Source organism: Elaeis guineensis, chromosome 1, assembly GCF_000442705.2.
Source record: "Elaeis guineensis isolate ETL-2024a chromosome 1, EG11, whole genome shotgun sequence".
In the NCBI taxonomy this organism is placed as follows: Eukaryota; Viridiplantae; Streptophyta; class Magnoliopsida; order Arecales; family Arecaceae; genus Elaeis; species Elaeis guineensis.
Window position 1 is genome coordinate 4603089 of NC_025993.2, and position 16546 is coordinate 4619634.

Consider the following 16546-nt stretch of genomic DNA (forward strand, 5'->3'; position numbering starts at 1 on the left):
ATATTAGGTTTGGCACCTTATAATAATGTGAGCCTATATGCCAATGGTGTACAATAAAGCCTCACCTTTTTGTTGAAGCCAGTAAAAAGGAGAGAAGAAAAACATATATTAGGTTGGGCTGCTTATAACAAGATAAGCTTACATAATTTTTTGATATATCTGGATCAAACACTTATGATGCGGCAAGTTTTGATATCGTCAATAAGACCCTTAAGTTTGGTGCACTCATCTGGCTTATGAGATTACACATTCATTTAATTGATACACATATATGGATATTTGATTAGGTCAAACATAAATGTAGGCTTTGCTCTTTTCCTTTTGTCTTCAAGTAAGCATCTAACATGTTCACATACCCTCTTTTTATTATGATGATTAGTTTTTTTTTATTTTTTAAATTATAATTCATGCATTTGAGCTATATAAAAATCTAAATATCATGGAGTGATTACTCAGATCTCATCACCTCTTGCCACTTGGATAAGGATGGAGGTTCGATTGCATTAGAGTCGGCCCTGAGGTTAAGATAAATATATGATAAACATGTATAAATTAGCCTTCTTAATCTAGAAATATATATATATATAAATAATTAAAATATGTTTTATAAATCGATAGGTGCTTGCTTTTGAAAATTAAATAAAACATTCATCCATTTTAACAATAAAATGTCCAATGAAATAGGATGATGAATCTGCCATCCTATTACCTTATAAATATATCTTTTTTATTTACAACATGCATCTTTTTCGTTACTTATGGCATTAGATGTGCTAGGTAGAAGAGAGTTGCAAAAAAAAAAAAAAATTATTTTATTTTTTCTTGAAAAAAAAATTATATTTATTATTATTATTATTTTTAGAATGATTCATGTTCAATTTTATCAGAACATTATATTACCACCTTAAATAATCATGAGGACAATGATAAATTACCCCAGCAAAAGAAAATCCAAACTAAACTTTTTTGCACCAAAAAGAAAAAGATTAAAAAAAAAAAAAAAAAAAAGGGGTTTCTCGTCCTTTCATATTTTTTTTTGAAATTTCCAACACATATTCCGCACCCGTATAAAAACTTCTATGCGCGGGTTTCCTGTTTCCAGACTCCTTTTCCCATTTCGAACGTTAGTTAATAGCTACCGACCATTTTTAAACGTTTAACGTGCTGGCTTCCACCGCGCCCCTCCCGCCTTGCTTCCCATCACCATAAATAAATAGGAAGCAAACTAAACCAAACGTGACTACCGGACTCTTCTCCTCTCCACGCCCTTCGGAAAAGGAGGGTGGAATCCTTCGCCTCCATTCCCTCCCCTTTTTCCTCGCCTCCTTTTCTTCCTTCCCCTCTCTCTCTCCCTTCTTTTTCCCAAATCCCACGGGCCTCGATCCTTCTCCAAGCCCATCCCTGTTCCCCGTCTCCATCCCTGCCCTCTTTCCCCTGGTTTCTGATCGGAATCGGGGTTCCTGGGGCTCCATTTCGAGATCCCAATCTCCCATCCCAACCCCGATTTCCTTCAGAACCCGGCATCTAATCTCGAATCCCTCCCGATGTCCTTGCATGAGGCAAAAAAAAAAGGCTTCCAATTCCATCAGTAAGGATTTGGTCCTTGTATCGAGATGGATGATTTCGTACACTAAATATTGACAAATTGGATAGAGTTTTGAAGTTAGGGTTTGATTTGAGATTCTAGATTTTGATCACGAGGAGATGGAAAAGGCGGCGCAGCAGAAGCGGGGGATCTTGCGGCAGTTCTCAACCGGGTCTTTGAGGAAGAGTGGGAGGTTAAGCTTCCGTCGGAACCTGTCGTTTGATCCGCGCCTCAGCAATGTGATCCGGTTCACCTTCGGGCGGCAGTCATCGCTCGACCCCAACTGCCGGAGCCGGAGCCAAGTCAGGGAGGAGCTCACGGTGCCGGAGAATCTCGACTCCACGATGCAGCTGCTGTTCATGGCCAGCCAGGGAGATGTGAGGGGGGTCGACGAGCTCCTGAAGGATGGTGTTGATGTGAACAGCATCGATCTGGATGGAAGGACGGCGCTTCATATAGCTGCCTGCGAGGGTCATGTCGACGTTGTCAAGTTGTTGCTGAGCTGGAGGGCCAACATCGATGCCAGGGATCGATGGGGGAGCACGGTGATGATTTCTTCTTTTCATATCTTGAGTTCCTATCTGTTTTAATGCAGTTTGGTCATGTCTTGATGGTAAAAATTTGATCTTTCAGATAGCAAGTTCTAAGCTGCAACAAAATTTAACTTAACCAATATTCAAATTGACTCTGTCATATATATATATATATATATATATATATATATATATATATCGTAATGCCTTGTTTATTGTATGGCAGGCTGCTGCTGATGCAAAGTTCTATGGCAATGTTGAGGTCTACAATATTTTGAAAGCAAGAGGAGCCAAAGTTCCAGTATTACTCGATTCCTTTTGGAGTGCTCTTCTTTCTTGAGTAGGGTCAATTTTCTTAGTCTTAATTCTTCTTCATTTGCTATTCATCATTCCTCTTCAGAAAACTAGGAGGACTCCTATGACTGTTTCGAATCCCAGAGAAGTTCCGGAATATGAACTGAACCCAGGAGAGCTTCAATTTCGCCGAGGTGAAGAAGTCCTAAAGGCACGTTCCTCTGTTTTTTATGTTTGAATATTATGTTAAAATTATGCAGCAGTCATATTCCATCTTGATGTTTTTAAGGTAAGTACAATATAAGTATCAAAAGAACCAAACTTTAGCTGTGTTGGTAGCATATAATGGAGAACATGGATCTCCGTAGAATGATGGACAATCAGGATTCGTATAACCAATCACGAATACATGGAATACATTTTGCATGCAATGGCTTTGGCTTATGTTTATTGCATGTACTAAGCCATGTCAATCTTTATAAGTTCTTCAGTTGTAGGTAAAGACTGCAAGGTCTATTATACAAAAGAAAGTGAGAAGCTGCAGATACTCTCTCTCATGTCAGGACGGCTTTGAAATAACAGCTTGCAGCATAGCTGACACCATCTTAACAAAACATTTTATGATTCAGACATCTTTAGTTTGTTTTTTTTTTTTTGAGGGAACAAACATCTTTTGCAAGCAATAATGAGTTACTATGTCTATTCTTAGTGACATCTATGACTTTTTTATTAATTTATTTTATACTCATATATTTTATACTTCTTACCATGGAGCCAATATATAGTAATGTGGGAGCTCTTAAAATTGGAAGAATTAGTGTCATCCTAGAATTGTTGCAAGCTTATAAAATATCTTAAGAAAATCATATTGATGCTACCCTCTTGGTTTCTTCTCAACACCATAATGGATTTTTTACATACTAAGTTGGACTATGACCTTCCTGAGTATCAACTTGCAGAAGTTCATCATAGAAAAAAAAAAAAAAAATCCATCAGGTGGTGAAAATCCTAGCTCGCCCATAATATCCAAAATTTTCTTGGTCCTACTTCATACCAGCTGATCCTGTCCTGCAATATAAGCTGCATTATTTTCTTCCATACTTTCCCATATAACTTTATGCAGCAATTATTGAGAACATTTTCCTTCAAATAAATGTCTTTTTTATTTTTTATTTTTCAACTTATACAGGGGACATACCAAGTTGCTAAATGGAATGGGACCAAGGTTTCTGTGAAGATACTTGACAGAGATAGCTATGCAGATCCAAATTGCGTGTACTTACTAACCTTGTTATTTTCCATGGTCTAAATGTAATCCTTTGCTGCGTGAAACTGTAGGTGGCTGATTCCTAGATATTACTTCTAGTTGGAAATAGTGATGTTGGATGTCAACCTCGTCCTTTTTGGCTTGAAGCTGTCATGTTGCAGGATTCCATAGTGACTGTTTAAATGTGCGTGAAGGATTTAGGTTGATGCATGACAGCTTTAAAAGTCATAATAGCTTCATTTTAGTATGCACCACCCACATAGTGTCTGGATAATGCAAGCAGAATTTCCTTTATGGTGTTCATGCTACACAATCTGCCCTTTACAGACCTAAAATTAGCTCTAGTTTCTGTAATCATTTTCACTCTGAAGCTTTTACATTTTCAGAACGCCCATTTTGTGCAGGAATGCTTTCAAAGATGAGTTGACTCTACTGGAAAAGGTGAGGCATCCTAATGTAGTTCAGTTTGTGGGAGCTGTTACCCAAAATATACCCATGATGATTGTCTCAGAGTACCATCCGAGAGTATGTTTCAATTTTTCTCCTTCCAAATTGTAATATGGAACTCAGCAATGTATTTATTCCTTAAGGCTCTTGGTCATTATGACTTTGTTTTGGACTATCCAAAGTCTAATATTGTTGTATCCTGCATATAGTTCTGAATGCTGAACTTTTTATGATGTGAATGAGCTGTTGTTCTGTTTCACACCTTAAGCTTTTCAACACTCAGAATTAATGTTATTGAACTATCTGTTTTTCTTAAATGTTATTTGTTAAGATAGTTTTTATTAAGAATATGAAATTATGACACTGTAAATTTTGCTGCTGTCTGAACTCAGGGTGATCTGAGAAGCTATCTTCAAAAGAAAGGACGTTTGCAGCCTCATAAAGTTGTCAGATTTGCCCTTGATATTGCCAGGCATGTCATTGTATACTTTTAAATTACTGTACTGAAAACTAAGTTGATGCTAAGCTGCCAGGATCTTTTTCTGTGTATGGTTGGTTTCCGTTTAAAAAATTTTGCTTCGATTCTATTCATCTATTGGACAAGAATTAATGTTGAGAAAAGTTCTTTGCTTTTCTACAACACTGATTCCCTCTTACACCATTAAACTTCAAGTTTTGCTCAACATATGAAGTATAAATTCCATATGATTGATACTTCACCAAATTGAGTTGGCTGTCCTGGTTGGGATGTGGGTACATGACAATGTTAAAATCACTTAACTTGAGCTACCAATGATTCCAATCATTTCTATGCCACTATATGCCTGTTGCATTCACATTTTGGTATTTCATTCACATTGGAAGTTCAAGGTACAAGCTCTGGTGTATGGGCACATCATATTTAGTGTAGCAATCACCTCAAGCGAGATGATGAGGAAGGATGGCTGACACCTTGTCAGAGAAAGAACCTGTCTTATTGTTGTGAGAAAGAGGCAAGGGTTAAATGAGGCATCCCCTGTAACAAATGAACCATTACTTGATGGTGTTGAACAAAATTATGATAATCGTCTAGGGCTAGGGTATCAAAATCTCCTAAGAAATTGTAGTAAGGCTTGACAGTTATGGCTAGCATCAATCGTTAGTACTACAACCTGTATATCTAAATATATATACATGCCTCTACTTTCAAATTTTCAATAATTTGAGGATCCTTCTAAAATATTGTTTGTTCTTTTGTATTCAGGGGCATGAATTATCTTCATCAGTGCAAACCAGATCCAATAATTCATTGTGATTTAAAGCCAAAGTAAGATGACCAGATGAATAGCTCATCCTAATATAAAAATTGAAGCTTATTTATACTCAATGGATTATGGATTGTACTTTACTATTTGAAATTTTGGTAAGGTGCCAGAAATATCTTGCTGGATAGTGGGGGCCAATTGAAGGTGGCAGGCTTTGGTTTGATCAAGCTATCAAAAATTTGCCCTGATAAAGCAAAATTGGCTCATCCAACAGAAATTGACATTTCAAGTAAGTCCCATCATTTGTGATCCAAAATTACCAAATTGTATATTAAACTATAATTTTTTTTTCAAAAGTACAAATTATTTGTTATGTAATATTAAACTAATAATGATGACTAGAAGAGTAGTCTCTGTAAATTGCCAACCTATGTTTCTCTAAGGTACTAATTGTTTCAAAAATCCCATCTAACATCATCTCTCAGGCTTCTCCTGTTACAATGTGCAGCAACCAACTTTTTCTTTTTACCTGTCCCATGACTCTTAAACATTGTATCCAAAATAACCCCCAAAACATTGAAATTGATATGGAAATACATTCCATCCTGTGATTAATGGAGTCCAAAATCCTAGATCATCTAGAACTGTCTACCTTAGTATACATGTTTATGAGGTTACTATTAGGTTAGAATTCTTAACTATACTCAAGGTTTTTCAGATTTTCATTTTGTTTTCATTAGCTCAGTGAAACTCAATTAGTGAGGGTCATTCTTTTTGGAATGGCACCCCACCTGTCTTTGCACATCTCAATTTTTAATAGTAACCTCCCTATCATATCGTCTTCTCACTAAATAAATGTGCATTTTATCCTGATGGTATTATAGACATGGTTTGAATTATCTACTAAAGCTTATAGTGTAATTTGATTGTATTATACTACATACTTTGACTCTCAATTCAGTATTGATCATTCTTTCTTCATTCTAGATTTATACATGGCACCGGAGGTCTACAAAGATGAAATATTTGACAGAAGTGTGGATGTGTACTCTTTTGGTCTCATTGTTTATGAGGTTTGTCAGAATTTTTCTGGTTTCAGTTAATATTCCAGCATTTCCCTCCTTGCAGCAGCATCCATGCATATAGCTTTCTTCATTAAAGTGAGTATATACCTTATGATATATGTATCAGTAATGTGAAAACTTAATATTAAACAGAAACAAGTCAATTAAGTTATGTACGAGAATCAGTACCTGAATTAAACTTCCTTTCCTGCATAATAAATTGTGTTGCTGGCTGTGATTGACATATAATCAGTCCTTTTTGGTCTCTTTTGAAAAGCTAACTGGATTTTTTTTCAAGTCAGAATGATTGTGAAGAGTTTCTAAATTTTTCCACCAAATCATTTGCTTTTGTCACATTAGACCATACTCTGTGGGCATCACAAAAAGAAGAGAAATAACTTAAAGATGAAATCTGAAGTCAGATTAAATAGACTGCATGCGTTCCCTATTGCTTCTTACCTTTTTGGCTCTTTCCCCTTACTCTCTCTTTAAGCTGAAGGTCTGGTCAAGAATTATTCCCCTTTAGTAACTTGAATATCTATAGCATTTTTCTCTACAAGGCAAATTGTGATCCCTTCATAAACAACAGGAAATGTGGATATGAACATAGTATTCTAATGTCTATCACCAACAAGATTTTGTTGTTTCTCTCTACCTAAATCTTTGTCATCTGAACCGAGGCTTCTTCCTAGTGTATATTTGTTTCCACCACTTCTTTCTTCCTTTTACCTCCATTTAGATTCTCTTTCAGTCTCTATTGATCCACATGAAAATATTTCCTTGGCCTGAGAGAGACGGATGATGACTCTCATTTCTTGCATGTCATCTAACTTCTACACATCAATGCTCTTTGAAATGTTCTTCTTGCTGCAAAAAATTTGGTTTCTTAGTCTGTTTTTCAGGGGCTTGCACAATTTCTGATGCTAGTGTGTGAAAAAGAACTCCACAGTATAATTCATATTCTCAACCATCAAACAGTAAAATCATGGTTTTCACCTTCATATTCTTTAGAGTAGCATGTTTCTTTGGATCGATTACCTTTATATTCTTTTGAGTTGCCTCCTCCTTTGCATTGATCAAGCAAGCAACTCACCTATTTGGGTATGTATAAAGCTTGTTAGTAACTTTGATAAGCTAGCATGAATTGTTTCATATCCTTGATGTAAAGATGGATTGCAATACAATTTTAGAGTTATCTCTCTTGCTTTCTAAGCTGCTCATTAGATATAGGGTTCTCATGTTTGCTATCAGAATCTTTTCCTGCAGGGCTGTTATTGGGCTAAATATGATCATCTATGATGATGATGAAAAACAAAAAGCATATTCGTGTCACTTGGATGCCATCAGTTATAAACAAGGACATTGTTGTTTCTACAAGATACTGCACTTGTATGATTTGAATGATGTTTAATAAATTTATGTTTGAAATAGGTGCTAGTTTACGTTTTTTTATTGTTTAGCTGTTGCTTGAAGTTCATAATCATGCTTTTGGGCCATTTTCTTTTACATATTGGATTTGATTACTAGGATAATGCCGACCTTCTTTTCCGACTGATATAGTCCTATTCATAGTTTATGAATGAAGTTAATTCATGTAAAACAGCTCAGCAAGTTATTCGTTGCTTTAATGTATAGCACTACAGCTTAAGCAAATATCATAGGGAGTGAGAAATCTCGTTTCCCATGTTTTCTCGGAATGGTGCTTAGGATGAATTGATGAATTGGGGTACTAAATTAAATTTAAACATTAACCTTTATCTAGAATTATTCAAGTGAATAAAGATTTCCTTAGACCTTGTTTTGGTAAATTTTCTTATGGCCTTGAAATTATGTTTTCTATGATATGTCCATCATAGTAAAGCTCCAAGGAATGCTCTAACATTAGCACATATTGCAAAAGCCAGATGTATTGCATGGGTCCATTTTGATCTCCTGACAATGCTTTCTTTGAAGCTTATCATGTTGGAGTTGGATGTGAATAAATTAAGATTTTCTACAAGTAAATGAGATAGAATGTAGTGGTTGGATTTGTGATTAGTATGGATATCTTCAGGAAAGGAATTGGCTTGATCAGTGCCCTTTGTATAGAGAATAGAAGGAAAACTTGTTCTTCTTGTTACATTTACATTCTTCATGTTTAAGAAAGACCTATTAGTAATTGTCTCGCATCATGTTTAAGAGAGCATAGGAAGTATTTACAGTATACTTGTTATCCATCATATATATTTTGCAGATTATCTTAAAATTGTCTCTTATGAAGCAGAATATAAGCTTTTTTTAATCTACTCTTATGTTTGTTTTGCATTTTCAATTGGTTTCAGATGATTGAAGGAGCACCGCCTTCCACCCGAAGGCCCCGGAGGAGGCGGCTAAAATACTTTGTTTAGAAGGAAAGAGACCATCATTAAGAACAAAGCAAAAATTATCCTTCAGATTTTAAGGAGTAAGTTTGTAAATTTTATGAGTCTTAACTTAAAGTTGTTAATTTTTCTTCATGCACGGAACAAAATTTTTTTTTTTGGCAAAAAGAATTACCATGTGGGAAACAATTTTAACATTAGTTATTATGCAATATCATAGAGGTTTATTTCAATTGCTGTATATTGCATTTACTTACATTAATTTATCATTTATTGGATCTTAAGGTTGTCATCTCTTGAACTAAGAATACTCAATCTTGCAATATAATTGGACCTCCTATCTTATCATTTATGCATGCTTGACCAATACATTCTCCAGCTACACAAATAGGAATCCATTATTAGCTGAGTCTTACACATGTGAGCTAAGTCTTAGGCTTTCCCAGACCACTTAACAACTTCATCTGGTAGGCAGTCTTTTCTACTTGACCATCTCTTATCCAGAGTCTCTAGACATTATGCATGCAATGGATGTGGCAAGGCAATTTGTCTTGTTCTGCACTTTCTGGAAACTTCCTGCTTTGGAACATATGTTGGTTCAGGCCTTGGTCAACTCTGAGCATAAACAAATAGATTCAGACAAATTACAGCATAATAACATGCTTACGTATGTACTTTCCTTATGATTGAAACAATGTACTAACTGGTGGCATATGCATAGCATATGTGGCATTTATAGACCAATAATTATTATTAGGGTTTTCCTATCTTTCTCTCTGCATTATCCTAGTTATCTTAGAACTAGGCTGTTCCTCAGTTCAGCTTTAGTGGCCGGCCTTGTCTAGAGTTGTAGACAGCACAGGGCGCTACCTGCTCGGTTGAGCTTCACCACCCTACACATATCCAATACAGGATAATTAGAAATAATTAGAAAGCAACTTGACATATAGGCTTCCATCTTTCTTATTTCTTTTCTTTGGCCTGTGGGTGTTGCTGAAGCTCGCTACACAGAAAAGCTCCTTATTGATACACAAGAGGTAGTCCATTTATGAACTCATAACATGCCTTTATGCCTTGGAATGTTCAACAGATGCTTCTGACAATGTTGTATCATGCTTACTTTCACAGGTGCAAATTTGGTTTTCCATTGTTATTGCATTTACTTGGATTTATTTTTTTCTTCTTGCTACAATTGCATTTGCTATGTAACCAAGGCGAGCTTCATCAAGCTGTGATTTGATCCATCTAAACTTGAAACTAATTTTGAGCTTGAAATCCAAGATCAAGCTTGACTTGTTTATCATTTGATAGCAGGAGCCTAGTAATGTGCAAAACTGAACATAATCCTGTTTTGATTGGCCTTGGCAACTATGAAGCCAAAATTGGTCTAGCTTGTATAAATCTTGAATTATATGCCTGATCATTTATTCTGACTACAAATAGGTAGGCAGGTGGAATTTGACTTTCTCATCCTAAGAACCCAAAAATCAGCCATTGAATCTATTTCAGTGGTTGATTATATGTTCTTATATGCATGTTATGTTATATGCCCAGTCAGCACTTATCGATCCATGCCTTATTGAGCCAACCTTTTCTCTGTATTGGCTTGAAATTAATTTCAACCATGAGAACCAACCAGGTTCAAGATCAGCCTCATTAACTTCCAACCAAGCTTGATTAATCTTATATTTCAGTTGATCTCAACCCATTCTCAAGAAGCTCTGATTAATTGAAAGCCCTGAGTACATGATAGCATCTGAATGAGTGCACTATGTCTGCCTGTCTTCTTTTCCCAAGACAAAACTGGGTAGCAAAATATAACTGTTGGCATGGAATGATGAATTACAAATTGGGTTTTAAAGTGCCATGGAATTCTTTGCAATTACAATTGCAGGATATCTCTGTTAGCCACATGTTCATGTTTGTTATTAGTTATAATACTTTTGATGGTTGACCACAATGATTTGGGATCTGAACCAAGTATAAAGGTAGTTTAGGTATGACAATGTTCCAGAATGTATTGGTTAGATGAGTTTATCTCGCAACAAAAAAAATATGAACTATTATGTCCCAAAAAAAGTTTTTTTAAAAAAAGAAGCTCAACAATCTTTGGTCCATCAACTCAGTCCATCCTTTTTTTTTTCCATTACAATTCAGACTGTTCTATTTTGCAATTTACACCACATCTATGTGCATACCCTCAGGAAAATAAATGAATATTTTTTTTGAATATGTTGCACATCACTTTTTTATGTTGTAACATATTACTTTGGATATCTATTCAGAGAGTGTACTTATATATCCTTCTATTTAATATATGGTTGGAATACATATGCATCAATTTTTTGGTGTCTATAGTTTGATATGTATCTTAAAGAAAAGAAGGAAAAAGAAGGCTGAATATTTTTCACTTTCATCATATACATATTTTCCCTTCATTTTCACAAACTGATTTGTTGTTTAGACTTATGATACAAATACATGTGCCACCATCGACATTCATTTTTTTCTTACAGTATGTTGAAAATGCCTACATGAAATACTCCATGTGCAGGTTGATTGAAGAATGCTGGGATTCTAATACTGCAGTGAGGCCCACATTTTTTGAGATAATTGTTCGATTGGACAAAACATATGCCACTTGTGCAAACAGGGATGGTGGAAAGACACATTTAAGCTTCCTTGGTATGCACATATTTACCCTATTATCCACGAGCAACTTTGTGAGTGTCAAGTCATTAGCATTCTTTCATGTGTGAAATGAAAGGCATTCTTAAGATAGAATATTTATCTGCAGCCAATGAGATTTATTTTGATTCATTTTAAGAATCCGATCATGATTAGATTTTCTGTGAACAAGCATCGACATGGTTTTGAAGACACTTTCGAGCAAACTACTTGGCCTATAAATGGAATTTATTGATGTAGGATCCATTAAGCTGTCTTCAAAACAATGAATGTCTTTTTTAGGTCTACATTTGGTAGTTGAGATGTGAAATCAACTAATCATGTCAGGCCATCTTGTTGAATTATATGTTATGGCCAGATGTGTAACCATACCAGTCCGTTTAGTGCATCTGAAAGATAAAGATAAAAAGTTCAGTCAGAAAAGAACATTGTCTAAAGTAATTACAACGTCCATGTTTTATTGACTGGATTCTAAAATTGGCGGCAGTGATCGATCCCCCATAACTGTCAGAGAACGTAATTGCTCCTTAACTTCTGATCATTTTGCCAAATTATAACCATCTGGTGCTACTACGGATAAACTATTTTACTTTTTAATGCTGGCAAAGTTTTGGTCTTTTCACACCTACTTTTGTTTGACCAATTGATCTAACTCTTATCTAATTTATGAATCATATGTATCACATCTTGTTGTCATTTTTATATAGTGTAGCTCTCTGGTTATTTATTTTGTTACTACACTGCATCAGAAAATTCTCTTTGTAGCTTAGTATCAATACCTTCAAGATTTATTTTGAAATGGCTAAAGCTCCCTATTCTTTTCATATTGCTGCAAAAGTTACAAGTTCTGTCCATAATTGTAGTATCACAAATGTTTTTGAAATAATGTTGGTGAATTATTTATTTTGTTAATGTACATTATTGGTACTTAATGCAGTCATAAAGTAGCATTCTTGCTATCACATTCCCCTAGCAATTCCTTTTTTCCTTTTTCTTTTGCTAATTAAGAAGACATCCTTAAGCAATTCTAACTTTGCCATTATCTATTAAACCATAAACTGTCTATCTGAATACTGTGAGAAGTGCTTGAAGTTTCCTTTTGTTTTCTAATAAATAGGTTTGATAAAAACTCCATCCATCCACTAACTCTTTGTAAATTCTTATCAAGTAAAAAGTCCTTTCCTGCTAATATGCTTCATTCATGTGTAAGTTTCTTCTTTTTTATTTAACTTGGAAAATTTCATGTGTAAATTGGGTGGATGAGTACATATTGATTCTCTGTTGCATCATACGTGCATAATGAACTTGTCAGTGATCAAGGGTCAATGGCAATTTTTTTTAGAATTGAAACAGGTTTTTTTTCTTTTAATCTAGTACAAAACTGCATAATGAACTTGTCATCAAGGGTCGATGTTGATTTGTTTTTGAATCAAAATAGGTCTTTTATCTAATACAAAACTCTCCAGTTCTGCTATCTGTCTTTCTCTCTTCTTCTACAAATCTTGCATTGCTTCCAGATCCGTTTGATTCAAGCTTATTTTTCCTTCTCCCTCTCTTTATAGTTTTTTCATTTTGTTTGAACAATTTGAATTTTAAGTTGTTCTTTCAACTAATCTCTTGTATTGCTCTGGGCGACTTTTCTGATGCTTTTCAGGAAATAGCGTGAAGTGATGGGCTCATTCTGTGCTACAAGATGTTGTTGTACTATATGTAAGAATAAGCTTCTTTCAACAACATATGCTTGAAAATTATGATGTATTCTTGTTGTTAAGAGACTCGAACATTTCCATTATGAATTTCCAAAGTTTCTAAATAAACCATCAGTTTGTGTTTCCTAGTTCCTTATTCTATATTGCAAAACTGTAGCTAATGATCAAAACTCATATGCAGGACGCTCACTCTTTTTGGAGTCTCAGATCTGCCAGACCTTGCATTGTACTTGCACCCCTTTTGTAGGATTCTAGTGATGCAATATGGGCAGGTGAACGAGATATGAATTAGGCCACAAATAGATCGTCTACTTCAGACACTGGCAGGGACTTAAATGAATGAATCTTTCTGAATAGATACAATGAATCAAACATTGACAGCAGGTCAGAGTAGACCGCACCAGTATTGGGTTCTGAGTGGGATTAAGTTGAAGCAGGAAAATGCTTGTGAATTTTGACACCATTATTGGAAAATAAATTGGTTTTTTCCTTTTATTTTATACGAAAGTTCTCAGGCAAATCTATTTCTTTTTCTATTCTTCTTTTTTTTTTGTTTCCTTTTAGATTATTAAAGCCCTACAAGTTAGACCTGTTGCACAAAGCCCTGACCTGATCTTTGGACATTGAGACTCCTATGGTTAGTATGACAAAGCCTCCAAACCATGCATGTTGCCCTAGAGATGCCTCCAAATATCAGGACAACTGTTAGTGATATTTGAGAGCACATCCACAAGATATGAACCTAAAACATCCTCTAAATAGTTTCCTTCTGTTGTTCTCTTTCTCGGCTTCCCATTATTTGTGTATGTGCACACGTGGGAAAAAAAGAAAAAAAAAGGAAGTACTGCACCATGAATTCATGGAACAAGGCCAAACTAGAGCTTAGCATGGAACTAGATTTTCTGATATGCCTAGAAATTTGTATGTACATTGTTGATCTCCTCTTCTCATTGGCCTGCAATTACTGCATTTGCCTATATTTAGCATATAAAGTGCTTGCATGAGAACTTTGATGCAGCAAGAATATGGATACTAAGCCCTGCATGACCATGTTATTGCAACATATCTACTGCTTACCACTGAACTAGGTTGTTCAAGATGCAGAGAAATTTTTATGTAGAAACCAATTTGTTAATCAAATTGATTGTACAAATGCTGCATATCCTATATGTGCAATGGAATCTCGTTCGCAGGAACCTTAATGCAACCAGACTAGGAATCAGACCTTGCATGAACATGTTGTAAGACAAATGCCGAACCAAAATGAGTTGAAAAGTATCCTGAAAAAGGCCAGAACGAATGTGGTTTAGTTTGAGCTAAGTCAGCACATTTGTTGGTTTTGGGGTCTATATAGTTTGGTTTCAGAAAGATCAGTCTCTGGTGTTTTGCTTCTCTGATTGATCTCGTTTAAGATTCTTACCAAATAAAAGATCTCGTTTAATATTACTAAAACCTGTATCCATTGTCATATCGGCCCATTAATTGATGGTTACTTGTGGTACGTCCCTACAGCTAAGCATTTCTGGGCTTAATTTATAGCATAACAAAAAGTAGTTCATGCAATTGTTTCACAACATAGGCCAGTGAAGTCACTAGACGGCTGTCCTTAATTTTCTCTTAGGGATTTAAATAATCTTGAAGATTATATTAGCAGTGGTAATCAAAGCCTCGAGGAGGAGGAGAAGGTATTTGTGTCACCCTATCGTATTTTTTGGCATTGGTTTCCCTCGTTAGATGGTCCATGCAGGGCAAACGTGTGGGATGGATCTATTTCAATCCAGGGAGTAGGAACTTTGACAAGTTTAACATTTAAAAGAATGAGAATCATTAACATTTATGCCATTTATCAAGTGATGATCTATGATGAACACTAGATTCATCCGATCAATCTTTGTGGCTTCACTATGGTGTATGCCCAGCATATTTTTCAAGAGATAAATAACACTGTTGATTGGATAGTTTTTATGTGACTGAGCATATTGGTGACTCGACTTAGCATCAGATTTAAATTGTCTATGAATTTTATAGAATATTTTATTTTTTAATTTTTTGATGTATTCATATTAGATTAGTGCAGTATCCACTTATATCAAAAAAAAATATTAGATTGTTTTCATCATGTGCATGAATAATAATGATCAAGTGGAGCAATTGAATGTACGAATGCATCATGCATCAAATAAAACGCACCAATATATGTGGCAAGTTACATGACAAGTACAAATATTTTGGAAAAAAATAAGACATACTACCATTTTGAACATCCGGACAGAAAAGATCAACAAGAAAGAAAGGGAAGTGGTCACTCCCCACATTCAAATTGAACTAGATGGTTGCATGTGTTATTTGTAAAACTAATGATGCAATCAAGTACGTCCAAGATCGAGGTCTAGTGCAATCCATGTTGTTTGCATCACACGTGAATGCTTGTGATTTTGAGATGATAAATTGACATGAAGTTAGGATTCAAAATTACATCACTGATACTTAACTTCCAATAATTTTGCCAACTGAATTAATCAACATGTTTATATATATCATAAAAATTGTTGATTCAAGCCTTGCCCATCATCCATTGATCCGCATCAAGCGTGCGTTTCAATTCGAGCTGAGATTGAAACAGATTGAAAATAAAAATCAAAATAATTATAATTTAAAAAAAATAAAATAAAAATATTTTATAAAATTAGTTTTTTTAAATTAAATTTGGTTGGATGATATTGCGGATAAGGACTCGATCGCTATATGAGGTATTGTCCGTTTTGGTCCATGGACCATACGATTTTGCCTTTTAAAAGATATCTCATGTGAAAGGATTTTTTCTCCTTATAAACGTAAGTTCTTCTTGACTCACAATCGATGTGGGATTATTGGTGTCCTCCACATTATCAACCGACGTGGGACTATTGGTGCCCTCCACATTATTAGAACACAACAGATGGGATTTGAATATTGTAAATAGAGTCGGAACTAGATTTTGGAGGGTTGAGATACTTCCTTGCTTCTAATAATGAAAATGAGACTCCTCCAACCAAATATAGTAAGATCATTTGTTTCTATTTTCATTTCCATTATCATTTTGAAGCCAAACACATCTCAGCCAGACATGTGCCAAGTGGTTTCCTGGCTCAAGCCGGTCCGGCTGGTCCAGACCCTCAATTTCCGCTCCATCCTATCTAGTTTTCCGGCAGCATCACATTCCAGGGTCCGAACATTCAGCTGGTATCCTATACACCAATCTTTTCTTAAACATACACAGCACCCACTCTCTTTCAATTTCCCACGTCCAGAAACGAATGAACAATTGGAGTACGCATACCAAACGTAAGAGTGCACATATCAACCAATGATGCAT

At 35.3% G+C, this 16546-nt stretch overlaps 1 protein-coding gene across 1 annotated transcript; it reads left to right on the forward strand.

Moving 5' to 3' along the window:
- The first annotated feature begins 1254 nt into the window (after positions 1 to 1254).
- LOC105034947 (integrin-linked protein kinase 1-like) lies at positions 1255 to 13691 on the forward strand. The gene is given in 15 exon segments (XM_029262340.2): positions 1255 to 2130; positions 2345 to 2419; positions 2519 to 2623; positions 3602 to 3687; positions 4084 to 4204; positions 4519 to 4598; positions 5370 to 5432; positions 5541 to 5659; positions 6358 to 6443; positions 8756 to 8780; positions 8783 to 8849; positions 8851 to 8877; positions 11349 to 11479; positions 13137 to 13192; positions 13373 to 13691. Coding segments are annotated over 14 exon segments (1428 nt in total). The 5' UTR covers positions 1255 to 1704; the 3' UTR covers positions 13154 to 13192; positions 13373 to 13691.
- The last annotated feature ends 2855 nt before the right edge of the window (positions 13692 to 16546 follow it).